General features: G+C 37.4%; 4 protein-coding genes across 4 annotated transcripts; 3 read left to right on the top strand and 1 right to left on the bottom strand.

The window, feature by feature from the left end:
• Positions 1-1,895: 1,895 nt before the first annotated feature.
• Positions 1,896-6,231, bottom strand: LOC146716853 (alcohol dehydrogenase class-3-like). Its single transcript, XM_085468935.1, has 10 exons — positions 6,158-6,231; positions 5,997-6,046; positions 5,683-5,784; positions 5,394-5,544; positions 5,215-5,302; positions 4,906-5,125; positions 3,916-4,176; positions 3,583-3,715; positions 2,710-2,848; positions 1,896-2,219 (listed from the first exon to the last, which is right to left on the bottom strand). The coding sequence occupies exons 2-10, from the start codon at positions 6,012-6,014 to the stop codon at positions 2,186-2,188; spliced, it is 1,146 nt and encodes a 381-aa protein (XP_085325061.1). The 5' UTR covers positions 6,015-6,046; positions 6,158-6,231; the 3' UTR covers positions 1,896-2,185.
• A 54-nt stretch (positions 6,232-6,285) lies between these two features.
• gar1 (GAR1 homolog, ribonucleoprotein) lies at positions 6,286-9,906 on the top strand. Its single transcript, XM_085468963.1, has 7 exons — positions 6,286-6,346; positions 6,645-6,863; positions 8,540-8,694; positions 8,798-8,857; positions 8,936-9,050; positions 9,243-9,368; positions 9,471-9,906. Exons 2-7 carry the CDS (start codon positions 6,659-6,661, stop codon positions 9,479-9,481), a joined length of 672 nt encoding a protein of 223 aa, XP_085325089.1. The 5' UTR covers positions 6,286-6,346; positions 6,645-6,658; the 3' UTR covers positions 9,482-9,906.
• Positions 9,907-12,289: 2,383 nt separating this feature from the next.
• Positions 12,290-16,337, top strand: LOC146716851 (alcohol dehydrogenase class-3). Its single transcript, XM_085468948.1, has 9 exons — positions 12,290-12,367; positions 12,901-13,002; positions 13,721-13,862; positions 13,973-14,060; positions 14,242-14,461; positions 14,896-15,156; positions 15,342-15,477; positions 15,870-16,008; positions 16,139-16,337. The coding sequence occupies exons 1-9, from the start codon at positions 12,350-12,352 to the stop codon at positions 16,161-16,163; spliced, it is 1,131 nt and encodes a 376-aa protein (XP_085325074.1). The 5' UTR covers positions 12,290-12,349; the 3' UTR covers positions 16,164-16,337.
• A 712-nt stretch (positions 16,338-17,049) lies between these two features.
• LOC146716850 (eukaryotic translation initiation factor 4E-1A-like) lies at positions 17,050-21,561 on the top strand. Its single transcript, XM_085468923.1, has 7 exons — positions 17,050-17,160; positions 17,931-18,034; positions 18,322-18,417; positions 19,082-19,145; positions 19,625-19,738; positions 20,030-20,169; positions 20,467-21,561. The coding sequence occupies exons 1-7, from the start codon at positions 17,065-17,067 to the stop codon at positions 20,579-20,581; spliced, it is 729 nt and encodes a 242-aa protein (XP_085325049.1). The 5' UTR covers positions 17,050-17,064; the 3' UTR covers positions 20,582-21,561.
• The last annotated feature ends 1,035 nt before the right edge of the window (positions 21,562-22,596 follow it).

Below are 22,596 nucleotides of genomic sequence, written 5' to 3'. Positions count from 1 at the left end.
AACGAAAAACAGATAAAGCCAAATATAAATTAGATGTGTATTAAATTATTTCAGAATATCTAGTAAAAGAATAAATATTACTAAGAGTAGATGCATTGCGTTGCTGTATTGTGTAACCATGTTGCTGAAACTGACCCTTTTTTTCGTCTTTAATTGTTTTAGTTTTGTTATTTATTTATTCTCCTTAATGTGGCAGAGAAAGAAAAATATTAAAAATTAAAATTAAAAAAAACTTTTTTAAAGTAATGTCTTTTACTTTTTGAATATACATAAATGTAATCATAAAAATGCATACAGCTTGATTCCAGGTAGCAGGAATGTGAAAATGATGGGGTGAAACAGCTAAACATCGGCTGCTGCTTTCAGCGAATCTCATCGAGTCAATGCCACTCCACAAGACAAATAATATTCAACCGCGTCCTTCTATTTCCATTACTAATTCTTTTGTGTTCAGAGAAACCTTTTCCATATGACATGAAATAACAAACAAAGACCAATATAGCATATTCTTTTTTAAACCCACATAGACTGTTTTCTGCCTACTATTCTTATATTCTTAGCATATATAATGTGCCATCATCCTGTCACACAGGAATATAGCTTAATAAATATGAGGAAATCCCTTGATCCCACTCTAAATGTTGTGAAAAGGCAAGGCAGCATGTTTTGATTTTTTTCCAGACATACCTTTATTTGTGCCATGGCATTTACCTCAAGTATCGTGTCTAAAAGTCTCAGGAAAGTAATGATACCAAGAGAAAACGAAAAGAAAATCAACAGAGGGGGGAAAAAACATGTAAATATCAGGGTTGGTATCTCTTATCACTATTCAACTCCATGCTCCTTCATGCTAAAAGGTTGTATCCAAGAAATATCTGCAGAAAAGCTGTACAGATGAGTGAAAAATATGACGAGATGGACAGTTAAGGCTTTTCAAATGCATACAGTGCTGAGGTTGTAATTCAGATAACATGTCCTCCCTGTGTTGGTGCACAATGCTGTGACAATTCCAGAGGTTACAAGGATCAAAAACAAAGAGGGGAAAAAAGAGGTGGGAGACTTACGGTCGTCACTTTGGATAGTTTTCCCATGGATGAGGCAGATATTTGGACACATGTCCGCAAGAAAGCCTTATAAATCTGTGAGCATGTCCAACATTTATAGATGACAGTGCCCAGTCACATAACCACCTGTCAAAACTTGTCTTCCTATTTCTTTTGATCTTCCCCTCTTATCTCCTTCTACTGCAGCATTATGTGCATTATTATGTGTTCTATTTCTCGACAACATTCTCTACTTTGAGGGTTTTTTAGTAACAGAAGGTGACCTAAATTGTATAATCTGTGATTGATAGCATACAGGCAGAGGAGAAGGAAAGGAAGGAAGAGCACCAATTTATTTTCCATTTTAAATAAAGATGGAAAAGTGAGGTAAGTGCCAAGGGTATTCATCTGATCTGAATGGAACTTCAATAAAACAAATTCCTTCGGCAGCTATTTCAGCTCTTCACTGGGAGGCATTCCCCAAACAACCTTTTGTCTTCTGTCCTGACAGCCCACAACTGTTATTCTAGCCCTTCTCTGTGACTCCCATTTAAATCAATATATAATATTACCAAGGACGAAATTTGGTAAGCCTGACCACATGAAGCAGATGCTTCTTCATGGTTTATGACAGATTCAGCTACTTGGTTCCTGTGTCTTTTAGAGCACCTTCTATACAAGGGTATTTAATTACAACTATTGCTGTACATTGATATCTGGATTAGAATGACCATCGTTGCAGCTTCCAAGCATGACAAAAAAAAATTGCCCTGATGTTCCTGCAGATGCTGTATATTTATAAATTACAACCAATTTACAAAAAAAAAAAAGAAGTAAACATTTTTGTGTGATGGATCATGATAAACAAAAACAATAATCTCAGAAATCCACATGAATAAATGATTCTTTGCACACTGAAAACCTGTTTTTATTGAGATGATGCCTTTAGTGGACCTAAACATCAAAGCTTTTACACGACTGCCATCTAGTGGCAGATGGTGGCATGTCATTTCCTACAAAGCCGAGCATGGAAAATATTGTAATTGTCAAACTAACACAAAAATGACAAAAACAATGCAAAATGTTATAAAAGTGACAGAATACTTCATTTTATGAGCAGACATTAAAGGTTTATCCTTTGTTTAAGAATCTTGAAGGCTGACGACAGTGCGGATGCTAAGAAAATAAAAAGAAGAAGATGAATTAATATCGAAGTTTCAATTCCCAACAGAACCAAAACATCCATCCTACAATAGAATTGCAATGTTTATACAATTAATCAATCCAGTGGACATTACTACAAACATTATCCATTTTTTTAAGCCACAAGTCACTGTTCTAGCTTAATCAATGTGAATATTTGGATGTTTTAAGGTCTCAAGGTAATCAAATACTTAATCAATAGAAATATTAAGGACACACTATACCAAATAGTATTTAAATTTTAATGTCCTGGGAAATAAGTTTCTGAAATTATTTCTAAAGATCAATCAAATTGAATCTAGTGATTTGTTTAACCAAACAGAACATGTTAGACAGACGTTAAAGATTTGAAAATACTTTTCTTACATACACAATTTTGTCCCTATATAGCAATTCAGCCCCAATATTTATGGCTAAGTAGACTTTTTCGTTGTTGTTTATGTACACATATGAAAGGTCTCACCTTTTACCACTTTTTAAAAGGTCAAAGGCCTTATTGATTTGAACCAGCGGGAGCTTCTCCGTAATAAACTCATCCAGTTTCAACTTGTGATTCATGTAGTCATCCACCAGTTTAGGCACATCCTTCACACTCTTCCACCCTTTAGAAAAAGTTAACAAGCTCAATTTGTAAACATGTTTTCATGTAATATGAATTGCATTGTTGTAAGACCGTCCTGTGGACACATTCACAGCCAGTTCAGTGCACATCAGATGTGAGTTTGATGTGCTCATAGTACATGAAACATATGTAAATGTGTTGTTACAAACTGTAAAAGTGATTATATAGTTTATGTAGGATATACCTAACTGTCTGTTCTCACTGAACTTCTTCTTATATACGTTTTGAACTCAGGAACCAAAAACTGATGGGTATTTTGACAGAAATTTAGACGATTCATCGATTGTTTAATTTGTTAACTGAGCACAACTCAAGACTTTTTACAGATTCTATTTTTTGGGGTTATTCTTTGGGTTATTAAATTGTACTTCAATAATATTTAGGTTCAGGAATGTTGATCAGAGAAAACAAGCAATGATTGTTTTTAATGCTTTACCTAAAAAAATTACAAAATAAAATTCTAATGCCAAAGCATTTGTAATATAATTTTTAACACATTTTAAATATTAATAATCCAATAGTAAGGTTTTTTACTCCAATATAACATTCGATTTTGCACTGAAGGGCAACATTAGGGACAGTTTTTCAGGATGATACACTCAATTTTATGTTCATCACTCAATTCCACAATTACACCAGTTACCATAAACCTGTTGATGCGTTATGAAATGCTGTTAAATAATCTAATATGTATGGTAATTTTTTTTACTTCACCTCCAAAATAAGTGCCCTTTAAGGTACGTCCCATGAGAAGCTTTTCAACTGAAATGCTCATTACTTCTGTCTCTGTCCATCCAGCAATGACGCAAGTACCCCAGGCATCTCTTGTGGACTCAAATGCAGCATTCTAGGGTGACAGAAGCAGTTGCTTAGCTAATTATCATTTTGTATTTGTATCATTATAGAACTGTTTCACTTGTGTCACTTTTGCAAAAGAGATCAAATCTAGGTTAACAAGGAAGACATTGTACAGTGTATTCCAATTATAGTCACAAGACTTAATTTGCATTGAACAATCGCACGCCAAATTTCAAATGAGGCACCCACCATGATAGCTGGACTTCCAACACACTCTAGCGCATAGTCCACACCTCCACCTGTCTTCTCCACCACAACCTCTTGGATAGGCTTGCTGTAATCTCTTGGGTTTATGCAGTCTGTCGCTCCAAACTGTCGGGCTTTCTCAAACTTGTCAGGGTTGATGTCAACCCCGATGATCCTTCTCGCCATGGCAACTTTGCAACCCATGACAGCAGCCAGCCCGACAGCTCCAAGCCCAAAAACGGCACACGAGGAATCTTTTTCAACCTGAACGCACAAAAGTTGGAAGCCAGTCAACTAACAATTCTTAAAGATCATTTCAGCATTTTCACAGATAGTTTTTACAGTAAATATAACATTTAGAGTACATTCCTTTAAACGCATACATGAGATATTATCAGGTCTGTGAATCTTGATTAAAGTTATGTCTAAATAAATAACGCATGCAAGGATTTCCACTCATTTTTAGTTGGTTTCTTTTTAGTAAATGAGTACAAAAGTGTCCTGATTTTGTCATTTTGTCATTTTATTTATGTGTGTGTGGACCTACTTTTGGCTGCTCCCTTATTCACAAAGGGTCACCTCAGTGACTTTGGCAATTTTTAAAGCAGATTTCTTTCCACATGCAGCCAAAACAGGAACATTTATTTCACATGTTATACAAATGTGTAAACAATTGCACTACTTTGCATTATTTGAATTTGTATAAAGTAACAAATTAAAGTAGTTGACATGTACACCTTATCCTGAAAACTTAGAGGCACTCATGCCATTTCTGCCATCTAGTGTTGATATTAAATGACTACAGTCTTGCAGCATATTGTAAGACAGAAAACTTCCAAATACAAATATCACTAATTTTTCCTTTTTTTTGGTTAAAATATGCTTGGCTGTTTATATATTGTCATGTTTATCAATATATCTTTTCAAATTTGTTGCTTCGTCACATCTGTTCTAAGAGTATTAGTTTGAACCTTTAGAGTTCAGTTTTCTAACCTTGCCTGCATTAATAGCAGCTCCATAACCCGTGGAGACACCACATCCAAGCAGACAGACTTTGTCTAGCGGTGCATCGCTTCTTATCTTTGCAACCGAGGTGTCGGGGACCACAGTGTATTGAGAGAAAGAACTGACTCCAAGGAACTGGTAAACCTGCTGTCCCTTGCAAGATATCCTGCTAGTCCCATCAGCCAAAACTCCAGCTTGCATATTTGTCCTAAAAACCACAAAGAACAGTATTTACGTGAACACATTTTAAGTAATAGAGTAAACGTGGTTGTCTCAAAAATGGGGAAATAAAATCACCAGTTTTTCTTGCAATGATTTGTTTTTGGACTTAGACAGCGTTCACATTCCCCACAGTATGGCAGAAAAAGAGGAATAACTTTGTCCCCTGCGAAAACAGCAAAACAATTATGTAAGTCTGAGAAGAAAAAAAAGAGAAATAAGACAAATGTCATCTGACTGGTTGTGGCGCACTTTACCCGGGGAGAATCTGGTGACTTCTGGGCCAGTGCTCTCCACTATGCCAGCTGCCTCGTGACCAAGTACCAAAGGGAATGGTCTGAATTTCATCCCTTTTCCAGTCTCAAACAGGTATTCCCAGTCTGTGTGGCACACACCTGTGGCAACAACCTGTACAAGCCAAATGATGTGACAGTTTTAGGAAGTGGAAGTGTCTGTGGTTAACAGTCACACTAACAGGAAATTAGATTAATCATATGCAAATCATATGTATTGTCATATTGCTGACAAATTTGAGCTGTGCCCAACCTTAATTCGGACTTCATGAGCTTTAGGTGGTGCCACCTCCACTTCTTCAATACAAAGAGGCTTCCTGGGCTCCCACGCAACAGCTGCCTTGCATGTGATCACCTAAAGGGGAAAAAACCCCAAAACAAAACAAACAAGTTTGCAAGGATGAGTGACTGTGTTTGGGCGCTGTTACAGATGGAAACAAACAACGAACACTCTCCATGACAGAAAACTTTCGAATGAAAAGCAGAACCCCCAAAAAGCAGCAGTAGCTGTTTATAAGACAAACAGTAAAAAAGAAAAAAAAAGCTTAAAAACAACTTTTTTCTTACCTTTCCAACTGTTGCCATTGTTGACAGATGCTGTCTTCATATAAAACAGCCTGTATTTAAACAAAATAATTTAAATAAAGGAATAATTAAATCTTCACTTATCACCAAAACAGCTGCGAGTTACATTATATCAACATTTGAGTGGGTAAGGTTGAACTGACCGAGTCAAACAGCAGACAGGTTGCACCCTCTTCTAATTCTAGTTTTTCTTCAATGGTTTAGCTCTGTCAGCGCATTTACGACACTTTCCGAGACTGCCCGGTGCCTTTACGGCACGTTACGGTCACACGTGTTGTAGTCGCATGGAATTTCGGCAGGGCGGTCTGAAGTCTAGCCACTCGGTCAAATTTGTGAGTAATTTTCTTTGTTTGTGCAAAAACAGTGTTGCGCACTTTTTCGGTGTGTATGTTTTTAAACGACTACGTATCGTGTTGGTTTATGTTAGAAAAAACAGATGAATTTTCGTACTTTGAATGACTGAGTAATGCTAACGTGAGCTAACGACTTCAGCTAGCATAAGAAAGAGCTTCCAAGTCGGCATAGTTTGCCTGAATCATGGGCAGGCTAATTCATTCATAAGTGTTTAGCTTCAAGCATGAAATCACGTGAGCTGTGTCGTCTTTGTGTTTTCGTTATTTCTTATTACAGAGCATTTGAGGAAAATGTCGTTCAGAGGAGGAGGAGGACGAGGTGGTGGCGGATTTGGACGAGGTGGAGGAGGATACGGTGGAGGCAGAGGTGGTGGAGGATTTGGACGAGGTGGAGGAGGATACGGTGGAGGCAGAGGCGGTGGAGGATTTGGACGGGGTGGTGGAAGAGGGGGTTTCAACAGACAGCAAGACTATGGACCTCCTGAATATGTTGTTGGTAAGCCCAGTTCTAACAAAACGCTAAACCGAGTGCTTCTTTATACACATGTGAAGCTAAACTTTTACCACAGCTTCGCGTGAGTTCTCAGCCATTGAGATACAAGTAAACAGTCTTGATGTTGCCAAAACACTGACTCTGTAATATTACCATTACACAGTTATGGAGAAATGGTGTGGATGAGTAGGCTGTGAGAATTTTGTCATCATCAAAGATGGAGACTATCCAAGGATGTGGAAAACAAGACTTGTCCTGTTGCCTGTCTTCTGTCTCTTCTTTTCTATGTTTGCTGAAAAGTCACCAGGAACTAGTCTGTGCAGTCACAAAAACAAACAAAAAGAACAGGCAGGCATGCAGATGTCCACGCACACCATCTTGCTTGAATCTATGTAAAGCCCATGTAACATATGTAAGATGACATTATCAAGCCAGCATTTACTGTGTTAATTACTTTGTGGTAGAGTCCTGGCAGTTTACATGCGGTGCCAGTCACGATAGAAACAAACAAAAATACCAGAAAGTTTTTTTTCCCCCTTCTGGGTTGCCACTCTATGCTTTGTCATTTTTATAATTGTTCCTCTAGTTTTTCCACATCTTTGTACATTACCCTAGTGTCCATTCCAATAGTTTTGGCAATCTCCCTCCAGGAATTTGCTGCCGATTGTGAGTCCGTATTATGGTTTCTATTCCTTTAACAGATCCTTACATTGTTATTCTGTCATTGACAAATTCTAGCACTGCATCAAAAAAGTAGCCAGAAATGCATAGGAGAAATCAAAGGTATTCAACAGGCCATTCACGGTTGTAGTGGGCAGTGTTGATGTGACATGTAATTAAGTTTCTGGGGAGGTGCATGTCAGTTTATGAGGGTAGGTTGCATTATAGGGTTTCTCAGTGTCTGCGGCTATGTACATTGCCCACTGAAGCATACGTTTCCAGTCAGTGTTAGCAGGCAACTCTAAAACAACGGTGGACCTTTGGGTGTGTGTGAATGGTGAACTTCAGTAGATATTCTATGTGACGAGAGTATGAAATTAATACACCGTGTGTCACCTACATGAGGTATTCAAGATCCAGTTCATGTTAATTAACTTTAACTACATGTTTCCAAATTGTCCCAAAAACACCAGAAAACCAAAAAGATGTTATATAATATTAGTAATAGTAGTGGTGATAGTAGTAGTAACAATAGTAATAATAATATGAGCAATATGTGTTTAAATGCAAACTGCATTACAGACAATCTTTTATATATTTAATGATCATCCCACAAAATGTGAATATGACATGCTGTACCAGGAGTTAGGGTGCATGGAATATATTTTTAAGTCCACATTGTAATATTGTTAAAGATGTGTCTGTGTTTCTACTCATTGGGCTGTTCAAAAACAATTTTTTTCCAACTTATTTGAACTTTGTTTTTATATGTTTATATTCTAGTGCCTCAAAGTCTCTGTTTTAGCATATATTCTGGGTCACTTCCTTTAACCCCCATTTATTCCCTCGGCCTCCAAAGAATTTCAGACTTACAGAAACCTTGTGCTGGATGCCCATAAAGTGAACTGCAGAGCAGTCAAGCATATGCTGACGTATTATAACCAGACAGAAATTTAAATTGGGTGTCAGTCATGGTATTGCACGTCTTAAACTTTAACTGTGTTTCATTGTCTTCACAGCAGTGGGAGAGTTCATGCATCCATGTGAAGATGACATTGTCTGCAAGTGCACAACAGAGGAAAACAAGGTTCCCTATTTCAATGCCCCAGTGTACTTGGAAAACAAGGAGCAGATTGGAAAAGTCGATGAGATATTTGGCCAACTCAGAGACTTTGTATCCTTTCTATTGTCTTTGTTTTTCTCTAAACCTTTGACTGAGTAGGGAATCTGTTTGACATTGTCAGTGTTCTTGTTGCTTCCTTAACCCACCTTTGCAGTATTTCTCAGTAAAACTTTCTGAAAATATGAAGGCATCTTCATTCAAGAAACTACAAAAGGTACCAAAAATGTCTCACTAAACTTTTCTAGTGACTAATTTAATATCTTAGATTTCTAACCAAAATGTTGTCTTTTAGTTTTATATAGATCCGATGAAGCTACTACCACTGCAGAGATTCCTCCCGAGGCCACCAGGAGAAAAGGGGCCTCCAAGAGGAGGCAGAGGTGGAGGAAGGGGTGGTGGTCGTGGAGGTAAGATGGCATTCTCATTTTAATTTAATCTTCTGGCTACGTGTTTAGAATATATAACAAAACAGACATTTTTGTTTTTCTTTAGGAATTCTGCTCAGTTTTTGCTCAGTATTTACTTTTGTAGATTGAAAATGGAAAAAGCCTAATGCATGCAAGAGTAGTTTGATCAATTTTACTTTCTTTTTGTCTCAGGTGGTTTTCGAGGAGGCAGAGGTGGAGGTGGCCGTGGTGGAGGAGGAGGCCGTGGTGGAGGAGGAGGCCGTGGTGGAGGAGGCTTCAGAGGAAGAGGAGGTGGCGGTGGTGGACGTGGATTCAGAGGTTGGCAGGTTTTCTATCGTCTTACAATGTTTTGGTTATTTTCCCTGATGTGACACATGGTTTATTATGTCTGAACTTTGTTGATCTTTTGTTTTCTTATAGGTGGGAGATGATCTGACTCTGATGGTTCATTGTGACCATCACATCCTTATGGTCACTCTCGCAGCTAAAAGGTTATGATCTGTGTCAGATCCTGGCCTGTTGGACTCATATGAAGATTGTCTCTATTTGTAGAGTTGATTTTCCTGTTCTATTTTAATTTTTTTTTTTACCAGTTTTAGAAGATTGCTGGATCTTCAAGATTTGTATTTAAAATGTATTCTTGTAGCTGGAACCTTTTTGAGTCATTTGTGGGGATTATTGTATATTTGTGAGAAGAATGACAGGCGTTCGAACGTATTCACAAACCTCCATGTCCAAATGTCTTCATGTGCAGGATGTCAGACGTGTTTTCAGCTAAAAACATTGGTAGTTTGTAATATAAAGAGTTACCATTGCAATCAAATGCCTCAATTAAAAAATGTGCTTTGTAATTGTGTGGCTGTTTCTTTATCATTCAGCAGTTTTATCCACATAGAAATTAAAAGAAAAGAAACAAAAAAAACCAGGCACAACTATGTTTTTACTTACTTTGGGCATCTCCTTGCTTATAAGTCACCTAAAAATATGCTCTATTTAACTCAAGTTACAAACCAGTGGAGGTTATGTTTCAAAACCCCTTTAAATTAAGGCTGAGAGAATCCTTCTGCTCATACTGGGTTCCTTGTAATGGCAAGAAGACGTATCTCTTGTCCTGCATGAGTAGGACTGGATGACTTGTGACTTGGGGACAGTTTTGTCAGTTCTTTTTATAAGACTGAAGTGGGAAACTCAAAAGAGGAAGTGATCGATATCATGTTCTTTTGACTTGTTTTGAATGCACTGAGTGACAAAAACAAACGTGTCTTATTCATTGATGTGTTATGGGCTTAGTCTGTGGTTTCTGTTTGGCATGCTTTTAAAAAGCAAAAATATACTTAAAACGATGCAGGTGACGGTTTCACGAGATTGAGGCTGGACCATCTGGCTTGTCCATACTTGCGCAGCACATTGAGGTAGTGCACTTTTATAAATATCTGGGTGTCCCACTGGATGAGAAGTTCTACTGGTCACTGAACACTGATGCTCTACACGAAGGCGCAGAGCCAGCTGGTGGGCAAGCCAACTGTGCTTGGCAGGAGGCTGGACACTTAAGACTGTGGTTGTGAGGGATACATTGAACAAAATGAAAGCTATAATGGACAACAGCAGACACCCGCTCCACAGCCTCCTGACTGGGCAGAGGAGCAGCAGTGGCATACTGCTGCAGATCTGAGTGGTTCAGGAGGCCCTTTGTCCTCACTGCTAGTTTAACTGGCAGTTTTTTTAACTGGTGAAAGAAGTTTTCTTAGTTGTTTTTTTCCCCACACTGTAGTAGGATTCTTCTTTCCTTCTGATTTTTGCAGGTAAAAAATCAATAACTGAAACTCACATTTTTATATCTTTCTTATATGAGTCTGGCATGTTACAAAAGCCAACTCAGCTTGTTCAGTGTGAATCTTGTTTCCTGTATCTGGGCACAGTGTGTTGATCTATGTCTCAGACTAAACCCTGTGAGTTTCTCAGTGTAACAGAGTAACAGCTGGACAGCATTCAATCAACCCTGGGTTCTGGATGAATCAAACCTAAACAACCGAGCCTAAATAAGGACTAAAAGCAATTCTAATAAATTATTTTATTTTATTTTTTTTTAAAAAGGTGCAAAATGAATAATAAAGGTGCTAAATTGAAAACAACACCAATGAAGTAATTATTCATATAGTGCTGAAACAAATGGTTTGTGACTCTGACTTTTAGATTTATATTGAGGCTTAAAAGCAGATTTGGAAGAGTGTGCTGTACTTTGAAACAAGCTTCAACATATCAAAGATAATTTCCTTATCTAGCTTTTTTTTTTTATCCTAACATCATCAACATTATTTACATGAAGGAGGTGCTGCTGGTAGTATCTCACCAATCAGAAACAAGGACAAGACTACTGGAAGTAGAGTGACTGATTTTAAAAAGGAAACTATGATATTAGGAAAATATGACAAGGTTAAACACAGAATACAGACTGAAAACACCAGAGTGTGTACGGTATGTGAGGAAATTTAGAGTCTGGTAGGGAGGTCAGCTGTGTAAGGTTGGCATTTAGGCATTATATATATATATATATATATATATATTTTTTTTTAATATTTGTATGACAGGTCTATCATAAGTGAATTTGATAGCTTATAATTGTTATTCCAAATTAAATTTTAGATGTGTGTGAAACAGTATTTCAGCTGCATGCCTGGTGCTGCTTAACTGCCATAAGTGAGTGAAAATGAAATATAAAAACAGAATTCAAAACACAAATTGCATTGTAATCCTGCTCACTCTTTAAAGACACCTGAAGCATGTTTGGTCAAGAACATCATTTATTATTGATGTTGACTGGCACCGTTAACAATTGTCTAGTTTAACACGAAGTACTAAGATGTTCAAGTTCAGAGTTAGTACTTATTCCAACTGTACAAATATATCAGTAAACTTTTAAAGATAAACATAACATATTCTCCAGCATCCAAAAAGCAAAAGTCCCCACTGTCAATGATGACATTCAACAATGACTGAAGTTATTTCTGAAAAGTGTTTAAAAAATAAAAGATTGCAGCCTACATGTTTTCATTTATTAATTCGTTTTATTCACAAGTATTTTTTTAAATATTTTTTTTTAATTATTATCAGTAGTAACATAAGTAGTACCAGCAGCATGCAACTATTTGAAATTCTTAAGCGCCCTTTTTTTGGCCTATTTTCTTCATTGCTCCCAAATGCGTCATGCGTACGCTAGTCGTTCTCGTATCTGATTGGTCCGAAGGTTAACTCCTTTACGGCTGCTCAGTGGCCCGTCTTCTTCTCTAGAAACAACGAGCATGGAGACAGCTGGTGAAGTGAGTATTGTTCACAAAGACTGTGTAAGAAATATATGAAAAAACAAACAAAACAAACAAAGTTTCCGTTTGTGCATTAGTCGTAAAGTTGCCTTAAAGTTCAAGTTTATTGTAAACCTGGCAAGTTCTGTAAGCTAGCATGCACGCATTAATTTGCTCTGAATGAAGTACAAAGAATCACTGTTCGATTACTTAACGGGGAACTTTGGTGGGTCAGCGGCAAATGGTTTTTTGCAAGTAGCTGCAGCACTTAAAAGCCATAGTGATAATAGTGATGGCATGGTTTAAAAAGCATCAAGACTGACGGCGCTATTGGGGGTTATGTAGGCTGAATACTATTAAAGCAAACATCAGGAAGAATCTTAGAGATGCATAATCTTTGACAGAGTGCAAAGGCTAACTACGCTGGGTGCAACTAGCTCGATCTGCCACAGGGACTGTAAAGCTGGAGCCAACCCACAGCTGCAGCTACTCACTTGACTTGGAAAAACATGCACATGTAGACATGGAAAAATACTGTCCTTTGCCTTCAGGTAATCAAGTGCAAGGCAGCTGTTGCCTGGGAGCCAGGGAAACCTCTTTCTATTGAAGAGGTGGAGGTAGCCCCACCTAAGGCCCATGAAGTTCGCATTAAGGTAACTCAGATCATCAGACTCGTTCATAAATCTAAAGCCTGACTTGACTGCAACTGAATAAAAACACAAAACAAAACTATGTTCATTTTAGATTCATTCAGTATTTGTGTATTCTTTTAAGATATGTTGCTATAGTCATGTGATAAATAGCTTTCATAGGACTCTAGGCAATCATTTGAAAAACTACCTTTACTATTCCCATAGAAATTAAGAGGGTAAGTAGCAGCCGGGTGCTGCTAATCAAATGCACTTAATTAAAGGATCATCAGCAAGTGTAGCTTCCATTATTAAAGCAGATTTTTTTGGCAGTTTGCTTGTCTGAAGTATTTATACAGTGCTAGAAGTTTGGACATGGCTTTTCAGAATGGGTGGAAAGAAAAGAATGAAGCTGTTGCAATCATTGAAAGTCCAGACCGCATCCTTAAGAGAGCTTAAGAGCTGTGCATAAACAAGGAAGAGTCCTATGAAAGTGTTATTTGATAAGCAGAAAAATAAACACTTTGTTTTTGCTCTTTATTCTTTCAATCCCATCAACCCCAGGCTTTTGCTTTTAAGGTTTGAAACCACATGTTAAATTAGTCAGTGTTTTTTTTTTTTTTTTTCATAAATAAGGTTTAAGTTCAATTCAACATAATGTTTTAAATGTAGTACTAATATTATACTCTTCCATCCAGCAGCCATGCCTGACGTGAACTTTAAGTGACACTGTGTCTTTCAGATCTTTGCTACAGGCGTGTGTCATACAGATGCCTACACGCTGAGTGGCAGTGACCCTGAGGGGCTTTTCCCTGTCATCTTGGGACACGAGGGTGCTGGAACAGTTGAAAGTGTTGGCGAAGGTGTTACCAAGTTCAAGCCAGGTAAACAACTGCCAAACAAAACATTAAAACTTTAATATTTTACTTCTCGGTATACTTAGGAATAAATATTTGTTGCATGTGGGTTGTTTTTGTCTTGTTCTTTTTCTAAGGTGATACTGTCATCCCGTTGTATGTGCCTCAGTGTGGTGAATGCAAATTCTGCAAAAACCCCAAGACTAACCTTTGCCAGAAAATTAGGTAATGTATGAAGGCCTATTTCCGTAACCTTGAGGTGCTGAAGTCTACTTTTGTGATAACAATTTCATTAAAGAAAGATGCCCCACCACAGGGCAACAAAAGCTCAGTCAGAACAGATTATGTTTTCTTTGCACATTTCATCATGCTAATCTGCACATTTCCTTCCCCCTTCACCCTGCAGAGTAACCCAGGGTCAGGGTCTGCTTCCTGATAAGACATCACGCTTTACTTGCAAGGGAAAGCAAGTGTATCACTTCATGGGGACCAGCACCTTTTCTGAGTACACTGTAGTGGCTGACATCTCTCTGGCCAAGGTGAATGAGAAGGCTCCGCTGGATAAAGTGTGCCTTCTCGGATGTGGCATTTCTACAGGATATGGTGCTGCTCTTAATACTGCCAAGGTGGGAATGACATGACGCTGCTCATCAGCAAAGACATCGTGCAAAACATTAGATTTCATTGGAATATTCACAATCTTTTTACATGTTTGTCGCAGTCTCACCTATAGAGTAATAAGAAAATAGTTGATAGATTCTTTTTTCTTAGTTTGCAGTTTCACACAAATAGTTTTTGATGTGCTAGCAGGTCCTTCAATTTTAAATGATGTATTCAGGTATTTACAGAAAGAATAATAAAGGAGGCAACTGTTAAGATCCATGTTTCAATTATTGTGTGTTTTTTACACACACACACACACTTAAAAAACATAAGAACAGCAATAGGTAGGCCAAATCTATTTTAGAGTTCATACTTGGATTATTGTTTATATGGTTATTTATCATGTAGGCACAACACTTAAACTTTCACATTTGTATTCTACCTCATGCTCACTCAGGTTGACCCTGGTTCCACATGTGCTGTGTTTGGCCTTGGAGCTGTGGGCTTGGCCGTTATAATGGGCTGCAAGGCTGCCGGAGCAACCGGGATCATCGGTGTGGACATCAACCCTGATAAGTTTGAAAAAGCCAAGGAGTTTGGAGCCACTGAATTTGTAAACCCAAAGGACCACAGCAAGCCAATCCAGGAGGTTCTGGTGGAGATGACTGATGGGGGTGTGGACTACTCATTTGAGTGCATTGGAAATGTGCAAATTATGGTGAGACTCAGGCCCACCAGCATGCATGACCCTCATGCATGCTAGAAAGATGTGTGAAAAAACAGTGCACATTAGAATTCAATTTTTATAGCACTGTGGTGTAACTTTGTAAGTAGTGTACAAGGTAAGTTTAAAAAAACAACAACATTTATTTATTGTTGTTTGGGTTTTTTTGTGTGTGTCAGAGAGCTGCTCTGGAGGCATGCCACAAAGGTTGGGGTGAAAGTGTCATCATTGGTGTAGCTGGAGCTGGACAGGAGATCTCCACCAGACCATTCCAGCTGGTGACAGGTCGCGTGTGGAGAGGCACAGCCTTTGGAGGTAACGGCCTGAGTTAAAGAATTTATTTTAAAGTGCTTAATATTGTCTGGCTGCAGCTTTCGTCTTTATTTTGTGTATTTTTTATAAGCATAACCTTTTATTAAGTGGAGTCAGATAGGACACATTGTTTTGTAATGAAAACACAATCTATAATGGTATTTTATGAGCCTTATTGTTGTTGGCTAATGTGAAAACTGGAATGCATATGCTGTTTTTAAACCCATAGATTCAGCATGTTAAATTTTGTAGCTTCTTTTAGTTGTATTAAGACCTATTATTTATCTATTTTATCTATGTAATTGGTGCTTTGCCTCAACACTTTCAGTAAAATGGTTCAGTCATGCCTTACTGATATTGGCAGTTGTAAAACTGGTTTTGTTGTTCACCCTCAGGGTGGAAGAGTGTGGAGAGTGTTCCTAAACTGGTGGAAGATTACATGAGTAAGAAGCTGAAGGTGGATGAGTTTGTAACCCACACACTGCCCTTTGAGAAGATCAATGAGGGATTTGACCTCATGCATGCTGGAAAGAGGTGTGGAAAAACAGTGCACATTAGAAATTCAATTTATAGAAGTGGCTCTGTAGTGAATGTATTTTGTTGTTGAACTGCAGTGCCTTGCATCCTTAGCCTAACTTTCTTTTTTTTCCCCTTCTCATTGCAGTATCCGCACAGTGTTGACTTTCTGAAGTGCCTGAAAGAAACATCCTTCACATCCAGCTTTTAAAGAGTCTCCTGCCATAGTTAAAGCACTTGTTTCTCAGCACTTGTTTTGATAGTGTACTTTTGACTGTTAGATGTTTTTACTAACAGTAAGATATGTTTGACTGATCCATTTCAATTAAAACCTCTGTAAAACCAAAGGTTTCTGCTTTTCTGTTGGTTGTTGGCTGCTCTTGAGCAGTGTCTTTCAGTGACATTTAGTTGGTTAATATCAAGATGGCAATATTTAATCATTAATTTACATAAAGGCACCAATATTTGTTATATTTTGGAAGCACCTGTTAGATAATACCACAGTGAAATAAATTAATAATTAAGAATGTTGCTTACATACTGCAATATGGTCTCACAGGTCACTCACTCATATTTCCAGTTCTTGTGTATCATATAATGGACAATGGACGTCATACTTTTTCCTATACAGGTACAAAATGAATTTAAAAAATTGCCTTTGCGATATTCTAATGTCTTGTGCATCAGGGTCTGTATAAACTGACAGGCTGTTTGGGTCAGAGGCATGCATAGTCGAAACACAAGAACATATAAATATATATATACACATACACACACTGATTTTCCTAAATGCAACAACACATTTTAGGAATAATTGTCCATATCAAACTGTTATTTAGAAAAACATCGACAAGTTCCCACTGCTACAGTGAAATATTCAGTCTTAACCATAAGATGATTCTGTTTTCGCGTAATGTACATAATTATTATGAATACAGTTTATTCAGTGCGTTCGTATCACTTCAGAGTTTATTTCCACTAACCACTGTCCACGCTATCAAACCTGAAGGAGGATGACGTTTTTCCCCCTCACACGTTGAACCAATATTTAATTTTGTACGTATTTGCTTGCGCATGCGTGTTGTGCTTACCATACGACCCAATCCAAGCTATTTTAACACACGGCGAAAAACTCAAAGTGATTTCCAGAAGATGGCGACCGCACTGGTGGTGAGTCCCTTTGCTAGAATAGGTTATATGTGGTTCTTTATCTTTCAAACAGCACGTTTATGGAGTATTTAATTAACCAGCGGTAAAAGACAACTAGGCGACAGTTTAGTCTAAATAATCGAGAGTCTGAGAAATCTTGTAAACTTTACTTCTGACAGGTAACAGAACTCGCTAGCCAAGCAACTTAGCGTAGTAAATTATAGCCAGTTTTTAAAATCTTAATATCAGCAATATTGCTTGTAAGACCATTTACAGTAACTGTTTTTAAAGCATCGTTTACGCCGGGTTAACACTGCGTTGACTGGGTATATGCCCCGGTCGATGCCCTGAGTTGAACTCAGATACTTGTATGAATGAGAGGACACCGGTAACGACTCTCGTGGGTTCCAGCTAACGTTAGCTGGAAACCAAATGTTGGTCAGTGTGGGGAAATGTGTTTAAGAATGAGCTAGACATCTTCTCTATAATGCAATTTAAAGTGGCAAACGATAATAAATGCTACCCTTTGAGAAAACCTATTTCTTTTCTCAAGTTTGCTACAAGTCTGTAGATTCAAGCCATTTTACGTCAGCATGGTTCCACGGGGAGGTGGAGCACTCAACAGGGCTAAAGAGGCCCTGAACATGTAGACACGATAGCATAATGTGGCATGGGTTGAAACGATAAAATATCGTAAGACGTTAAATTACTAAACCTCTCAGACACCGTGTGCACACACTTGGTTATAATCATTAAAATACCAAAACAACTTGCACTTCTTTTTCTTCTAGGTGTCAAATTCCGTTCCTGCAAATGGTGAAACTGAGAAATGTGAAACAGCTGTTCAGAAGGTTGTGAATCCTGAAACGTACATCAAACACCCACTACAAAACAGGTAAGCATTTATCCACGTCTGTCTTTTCTTGTAGAAGTATAAATCGATACAGCTTATAACATTCATGTATCATTCTACCTTATGTATAACAGTTGCAAAAATACTGAAGACAGTTAAACTGTTATATTCCAGTAGTGTGAGTCTCCTTAAATGAATTTTGCTGTTATATAGTATGTGTGAGGTGGTAAAAGTTTGCAAATTTTTCTTCACTACCAACCTGACAAATGTAGACAGTATGTGGTCATACTCTGTAGTAAGACGTTTGTTTGTTTGTTTGTTTTTCCCAGGTGGGCTCTTTGGTTTTTCAAGAATGACAAAAGCAAAACGTGGCAAGCCAACCTTCGTCTCATCTCCAAATTTGACACTGTGGAGGACTTCTGGGCGTACGTTTTTGTTACTTGCTGAGTTCATGCCACTCAGTATCATAGACTTAAATGCAAAGCTAGAATTATAGTATGGATGGGTTTCTGGTTTTTGTTTTTGTTTTTTTGAGCAAAAATGTTGATGATAATTCCTGTTTGTGTTGGTGTGTTTCAATGAAATTCAAATTGGCCTATTCGTTGAGGAGAGGTTGCATGTATTCATATGCTATGCTCATTATACTAAGCTTGGAAAAAAGCATGCCCATCCTTAAACTATAGATCCTATAGTGTAGTCTCTGGGCCAATGGTGACCCTTAGAAGTTATGAACCACTGTAAATTTTATTTGTCGCAGAGTTGACGCCTTATTGTGATGGCATCTCTCTCCTTAAGAGAGAGAGAGAGAGAAGTATTTCCTGTGTTGTCTTCTGTTCCAGACATCACAACAGACACTGCCAAATCCAGCTTGTCACAAAATATGAGCCTCACAGTTGAAAAAACAAAATAGACTCTCTACAACTTAACTAACAGTGTTTGATGTTTATGTTTGTCCTGCGCAGCCTTCAGTCATATGCTGAGTCTATGAAATAGGAATTTATTTTTTTTTGTGTGTTGTGCCAAGACGAGCTGTGGGTTGCTGGTGATGCATGAAATTAATTTTCTTTAAAAAAATGCTTTCTTTCTTAGATTATACAATCACATTCAGCTGTCAAGTAACTTGATGTCTGGCTGTGACTACTCTTTATTTAAGGTAAGAAGTGCTTTTGTCCCTTTCAGGACTTGCAGTATCCCCATGTAAAATGACATTTTTCTGGTATTTCCTATTCTCTGGTTCACAAAAGTTGTTTTAGTAAACACTGAAAGTGGACCCCACCTATCGAATAATCAGAATGGAAAGGAGCATCTTCTGCATTAGGCTGACAAATGGCGTAGTCCGTGTGCATTGACTGGTTTATTTCAGCTTTTCAGTTTATTGAAATGCTTCATCCGGTCTTTCAACAGAAAAACCTTCCAAAATTTAAAATCCCACAATAGAGTATTTATTTATTTTTTTGTCTTTTTTCCTCTCCCCGCTGTCATAGATGAGGGTAGTTGTGAGCATACAAGTGTCTCAGTAATTCAGCTTCATGTGACTTTAGTTAATAAATTAGTTGTCTGTTAATGTATTAATTTCTTGATGACTTGTTTGCAACAGTGATGTATGTGGTGTGGGCTTGTGTTTGAATACAGGATGGGATTGAGCCCATGTGGGAAGATGAAAGGAACCGGCGAGGCGGCCGCTGGCTGATAACTCTGTCCAAGCAGCAACGTAAAGTAGACCTGGATCGGTTCTGGTTGGAGACGGTATGTTGCGCCCTCTTGTATTTTTGTTTGCTCTAACAGAGTCATCATTCTTTTCATCTATTGGCCTTGTACACTGTGTATGTTTTGACACATGGCAATAGGAATGTACAGTGTAAATGGGTGTAGATAAAAGGATGAGTTCCATGTAGCAGTCTTTTTTTATAATAGCAAACCACAACTGTGACAAGCCAGTGAATGCTAAGTACACAACTTTTCAGGTACTAACTGCATGTAAAACAAAAACATGTGTCCACAATAACAAATCTTTTAAAAATTCATATTTTCCTGCAGCTCCTGTGTCTTGTTGGAGAAGCTTTTGACGACTACAGTGACGATGTTTGTGGAGCTGTCATTAATGTTAGAGCCAAAGGTGATAAGATGGCTATATGGACTACAGACTATGAAAATAAAGAGGCCATCACACACATAGGGTAAGTTGAAAATGCCACAATTAAAGATGAGGGAAAAAAATCTGAGCACATTAGATGCTGTTGTGCAAGTTTTTGTTCTTTTGTCTTTTCTCTCTTCTGTCTAGAAGTATGATTCAGAATGATCTGTAGTATCATATAGTATTAGTCTTGGAGTAAGAAGCCTGTTACAGGAAGATATAACAAATGTGTGTGGGGTTTTTTTTTTTTTTTTTTTTTTTTTTTTTTTTTTTTTTTTTTTATATAAAATGACTGAGTTTGTCTCATAGCTACTATGTAAAATGTCTTTGCTTTTTTTAGGCGTGTGTATAAAGAAAGGCTAGGCGTCCCACCAAAAGTGATCATTGGTTACCAGTCACATGCAGACACGGCCACAAAGAGTGGCTCAACAACCAAGAACAAGTTTGTTGCCTGAGGATCCAAGGATTATCAACCAAGTCTTCCTGTGTTTCCAAATAGACTTTTTCTTTTTTTTTTTTAAAGTGAATGTAACTTCGATCTTTTGGAAAACATTGGGGGAAAAGGGATAAAATTGTTGTTTTTTTTTTTTGTTTTTTTTGTTTTTGGTCACTTATCACATGTTTGGGACACTTAAGGACACTGTGTGATAAAGATGCCTTTTTCCCCCATTTGGTTCTCAATAATTTGGTGTATTTTTAACTTTTTTTTTTTTTTTTTTCGTTAAAGTACTCAACATTAAAGGCATATGCAATAAAAACATGTAGTTTAATAAACTGGTACTGTACTCCTGTAGCAAATTTCCAGTAACGGCATAGGGATTTAAAATGTTTACATTGGAATTAAAATTAAACAAATCCAAGTTATGCGTTGACTTCAGAGGCTACTCACTGTAGAAGCAAGGCAATACTGACATCGTTGCCGTTGACCCACTTTGGGTGTCACTAAAGTCACGGTGGGGTTTTTCTTTTCTTTTTTCTTTTTTTTTTTTTTTTTTTTTTTTTGAAACGCCACCCAAGCATGTTGTGCAATATATTTGTAATTTTTTTATTTTTTATTTTTTGGGGGGGGGTTCATGTGAGTGTCTAAAGAGTTAAAACTTCACATCTCTGTAAGGACATCAACATCAGTGTTCCATGATAGATAAAATTTATTTTCTTTGGCCAAAGTATGTGTTCGGTGCATGTGTTTTCCAAAACATGCGTGTTATACAGCATTTGTTTCTTGAAGTGAACAGCCGGGCTGTTCACTTTCTTTGCACGGTATTTGTTTCTAGAACATGGTTAAGCTTTGTTAAACAATGCAAACAGTTATTTCCATTCCACATTTTTGTGACAAAATGAATATTGTTGGATGAAACTGTGCCTTTAATGTAAATCCCTGCCTGGTATTTCTGAAATGTACAGAGCGGCAATGTAAATAAACTTGTACAGTGGCTTTTTTTTTTTTCTGTTTTTTGTCAACATGGTGTGCTATAAACTTGTCAGAAAATGTTTTAAAGCCTCTACCAAAGCACTCAACAGTGGGTTAGGAGAAGTTACTTTTTTTTCCCTGCATTGCAAATGTCTATTATGAAAGAAACTGATTTCAGGGGAAAAAAAAAAAAGGTTTGATTCTTGTGTCCAAACTTAACTTTGCTGCTTCATGTTCTTTTTTTGGCATGGTGTTCATTCATTGAGGAAAGCCTTGTGCTTTATTTTTTATTTATTTTAATATTTATTTATTTTAGAGACGCACTGCTAAAATGCTTTCAGCCTTAAATAGTGTTTTATGAGGGTTTTTCTTTAATCCTATGATACCCTGTTCACCATTTAAAATAAAATAATAATAATAAATAAAATAATAATAATCACATTACTTTTCTGAGATCCTCAGACTCGGTATCCTAGCATTAGGATAAGACATTGTAAAAACAAGGTTTGATATTTGTTCTTCAATAATTAAAGGTTTACACGAAGCAGCTGTAAGTGATGATCATCATAAAGTTGCCCCTGTTTCTTTCTCGAGCATTGTAGGGTTTGTGTTCCAATTTTGTTTGCTGGTTTTATAACTACAGTCTATTGAGGAAGATTAAGCGGTTTCAGTGGGAACCGCTGCATCACTAATTTATGGTCCGTGCCTTTATTAGGCTGCACAAATTGCAGTTTAAGGGGGTTTTAAGTAATCTATGACATCAATTGACTGATACTTTAGAGCAACAGCAGCTTAGGCCCTCCTGTCCATTTGAAATAAGCATCCTTGTAATTGACACAATCTATCTGGTCACGTTTTCACACGTGACAACTTGGAGGAAATTAGAAGAGAGCTACAGGAAAGTCTCTTGAGGTTATAAGAAAAAGCTTTACCTCATCAAAAGTATTCCTTGTTGAAAGCTTTGGAGCATTTTCATTTTGCTCCCTGGTAGATATTCAAAACATTATTTGTTGATGTTGAACAAGTGAAGGTAATTGAACACATTAAATCTCTCTGCTT

Source organism: Copadichromis virginalis, linkage group LG2 (assembly GCF_057382275.1).
Source record: "Copadichromis virginalis isolate Kocher_CV1m ecotype Utaka linkage group LG2, C_Virginalis_male_GT1.1, whole genome shotgun sequence".
Lineage (NCBI taxonomy): Eukaryota > Metazoa > Chordata > Actinopteri > Cichliformes > Cichlidae > Copadichromis > Copadichromis virginalis.
The sequence above is the reverse complement of the archived record's forward strand: the minus strand, read 5'-3'. Positions and strand labels throughout refer to the sequence as shown.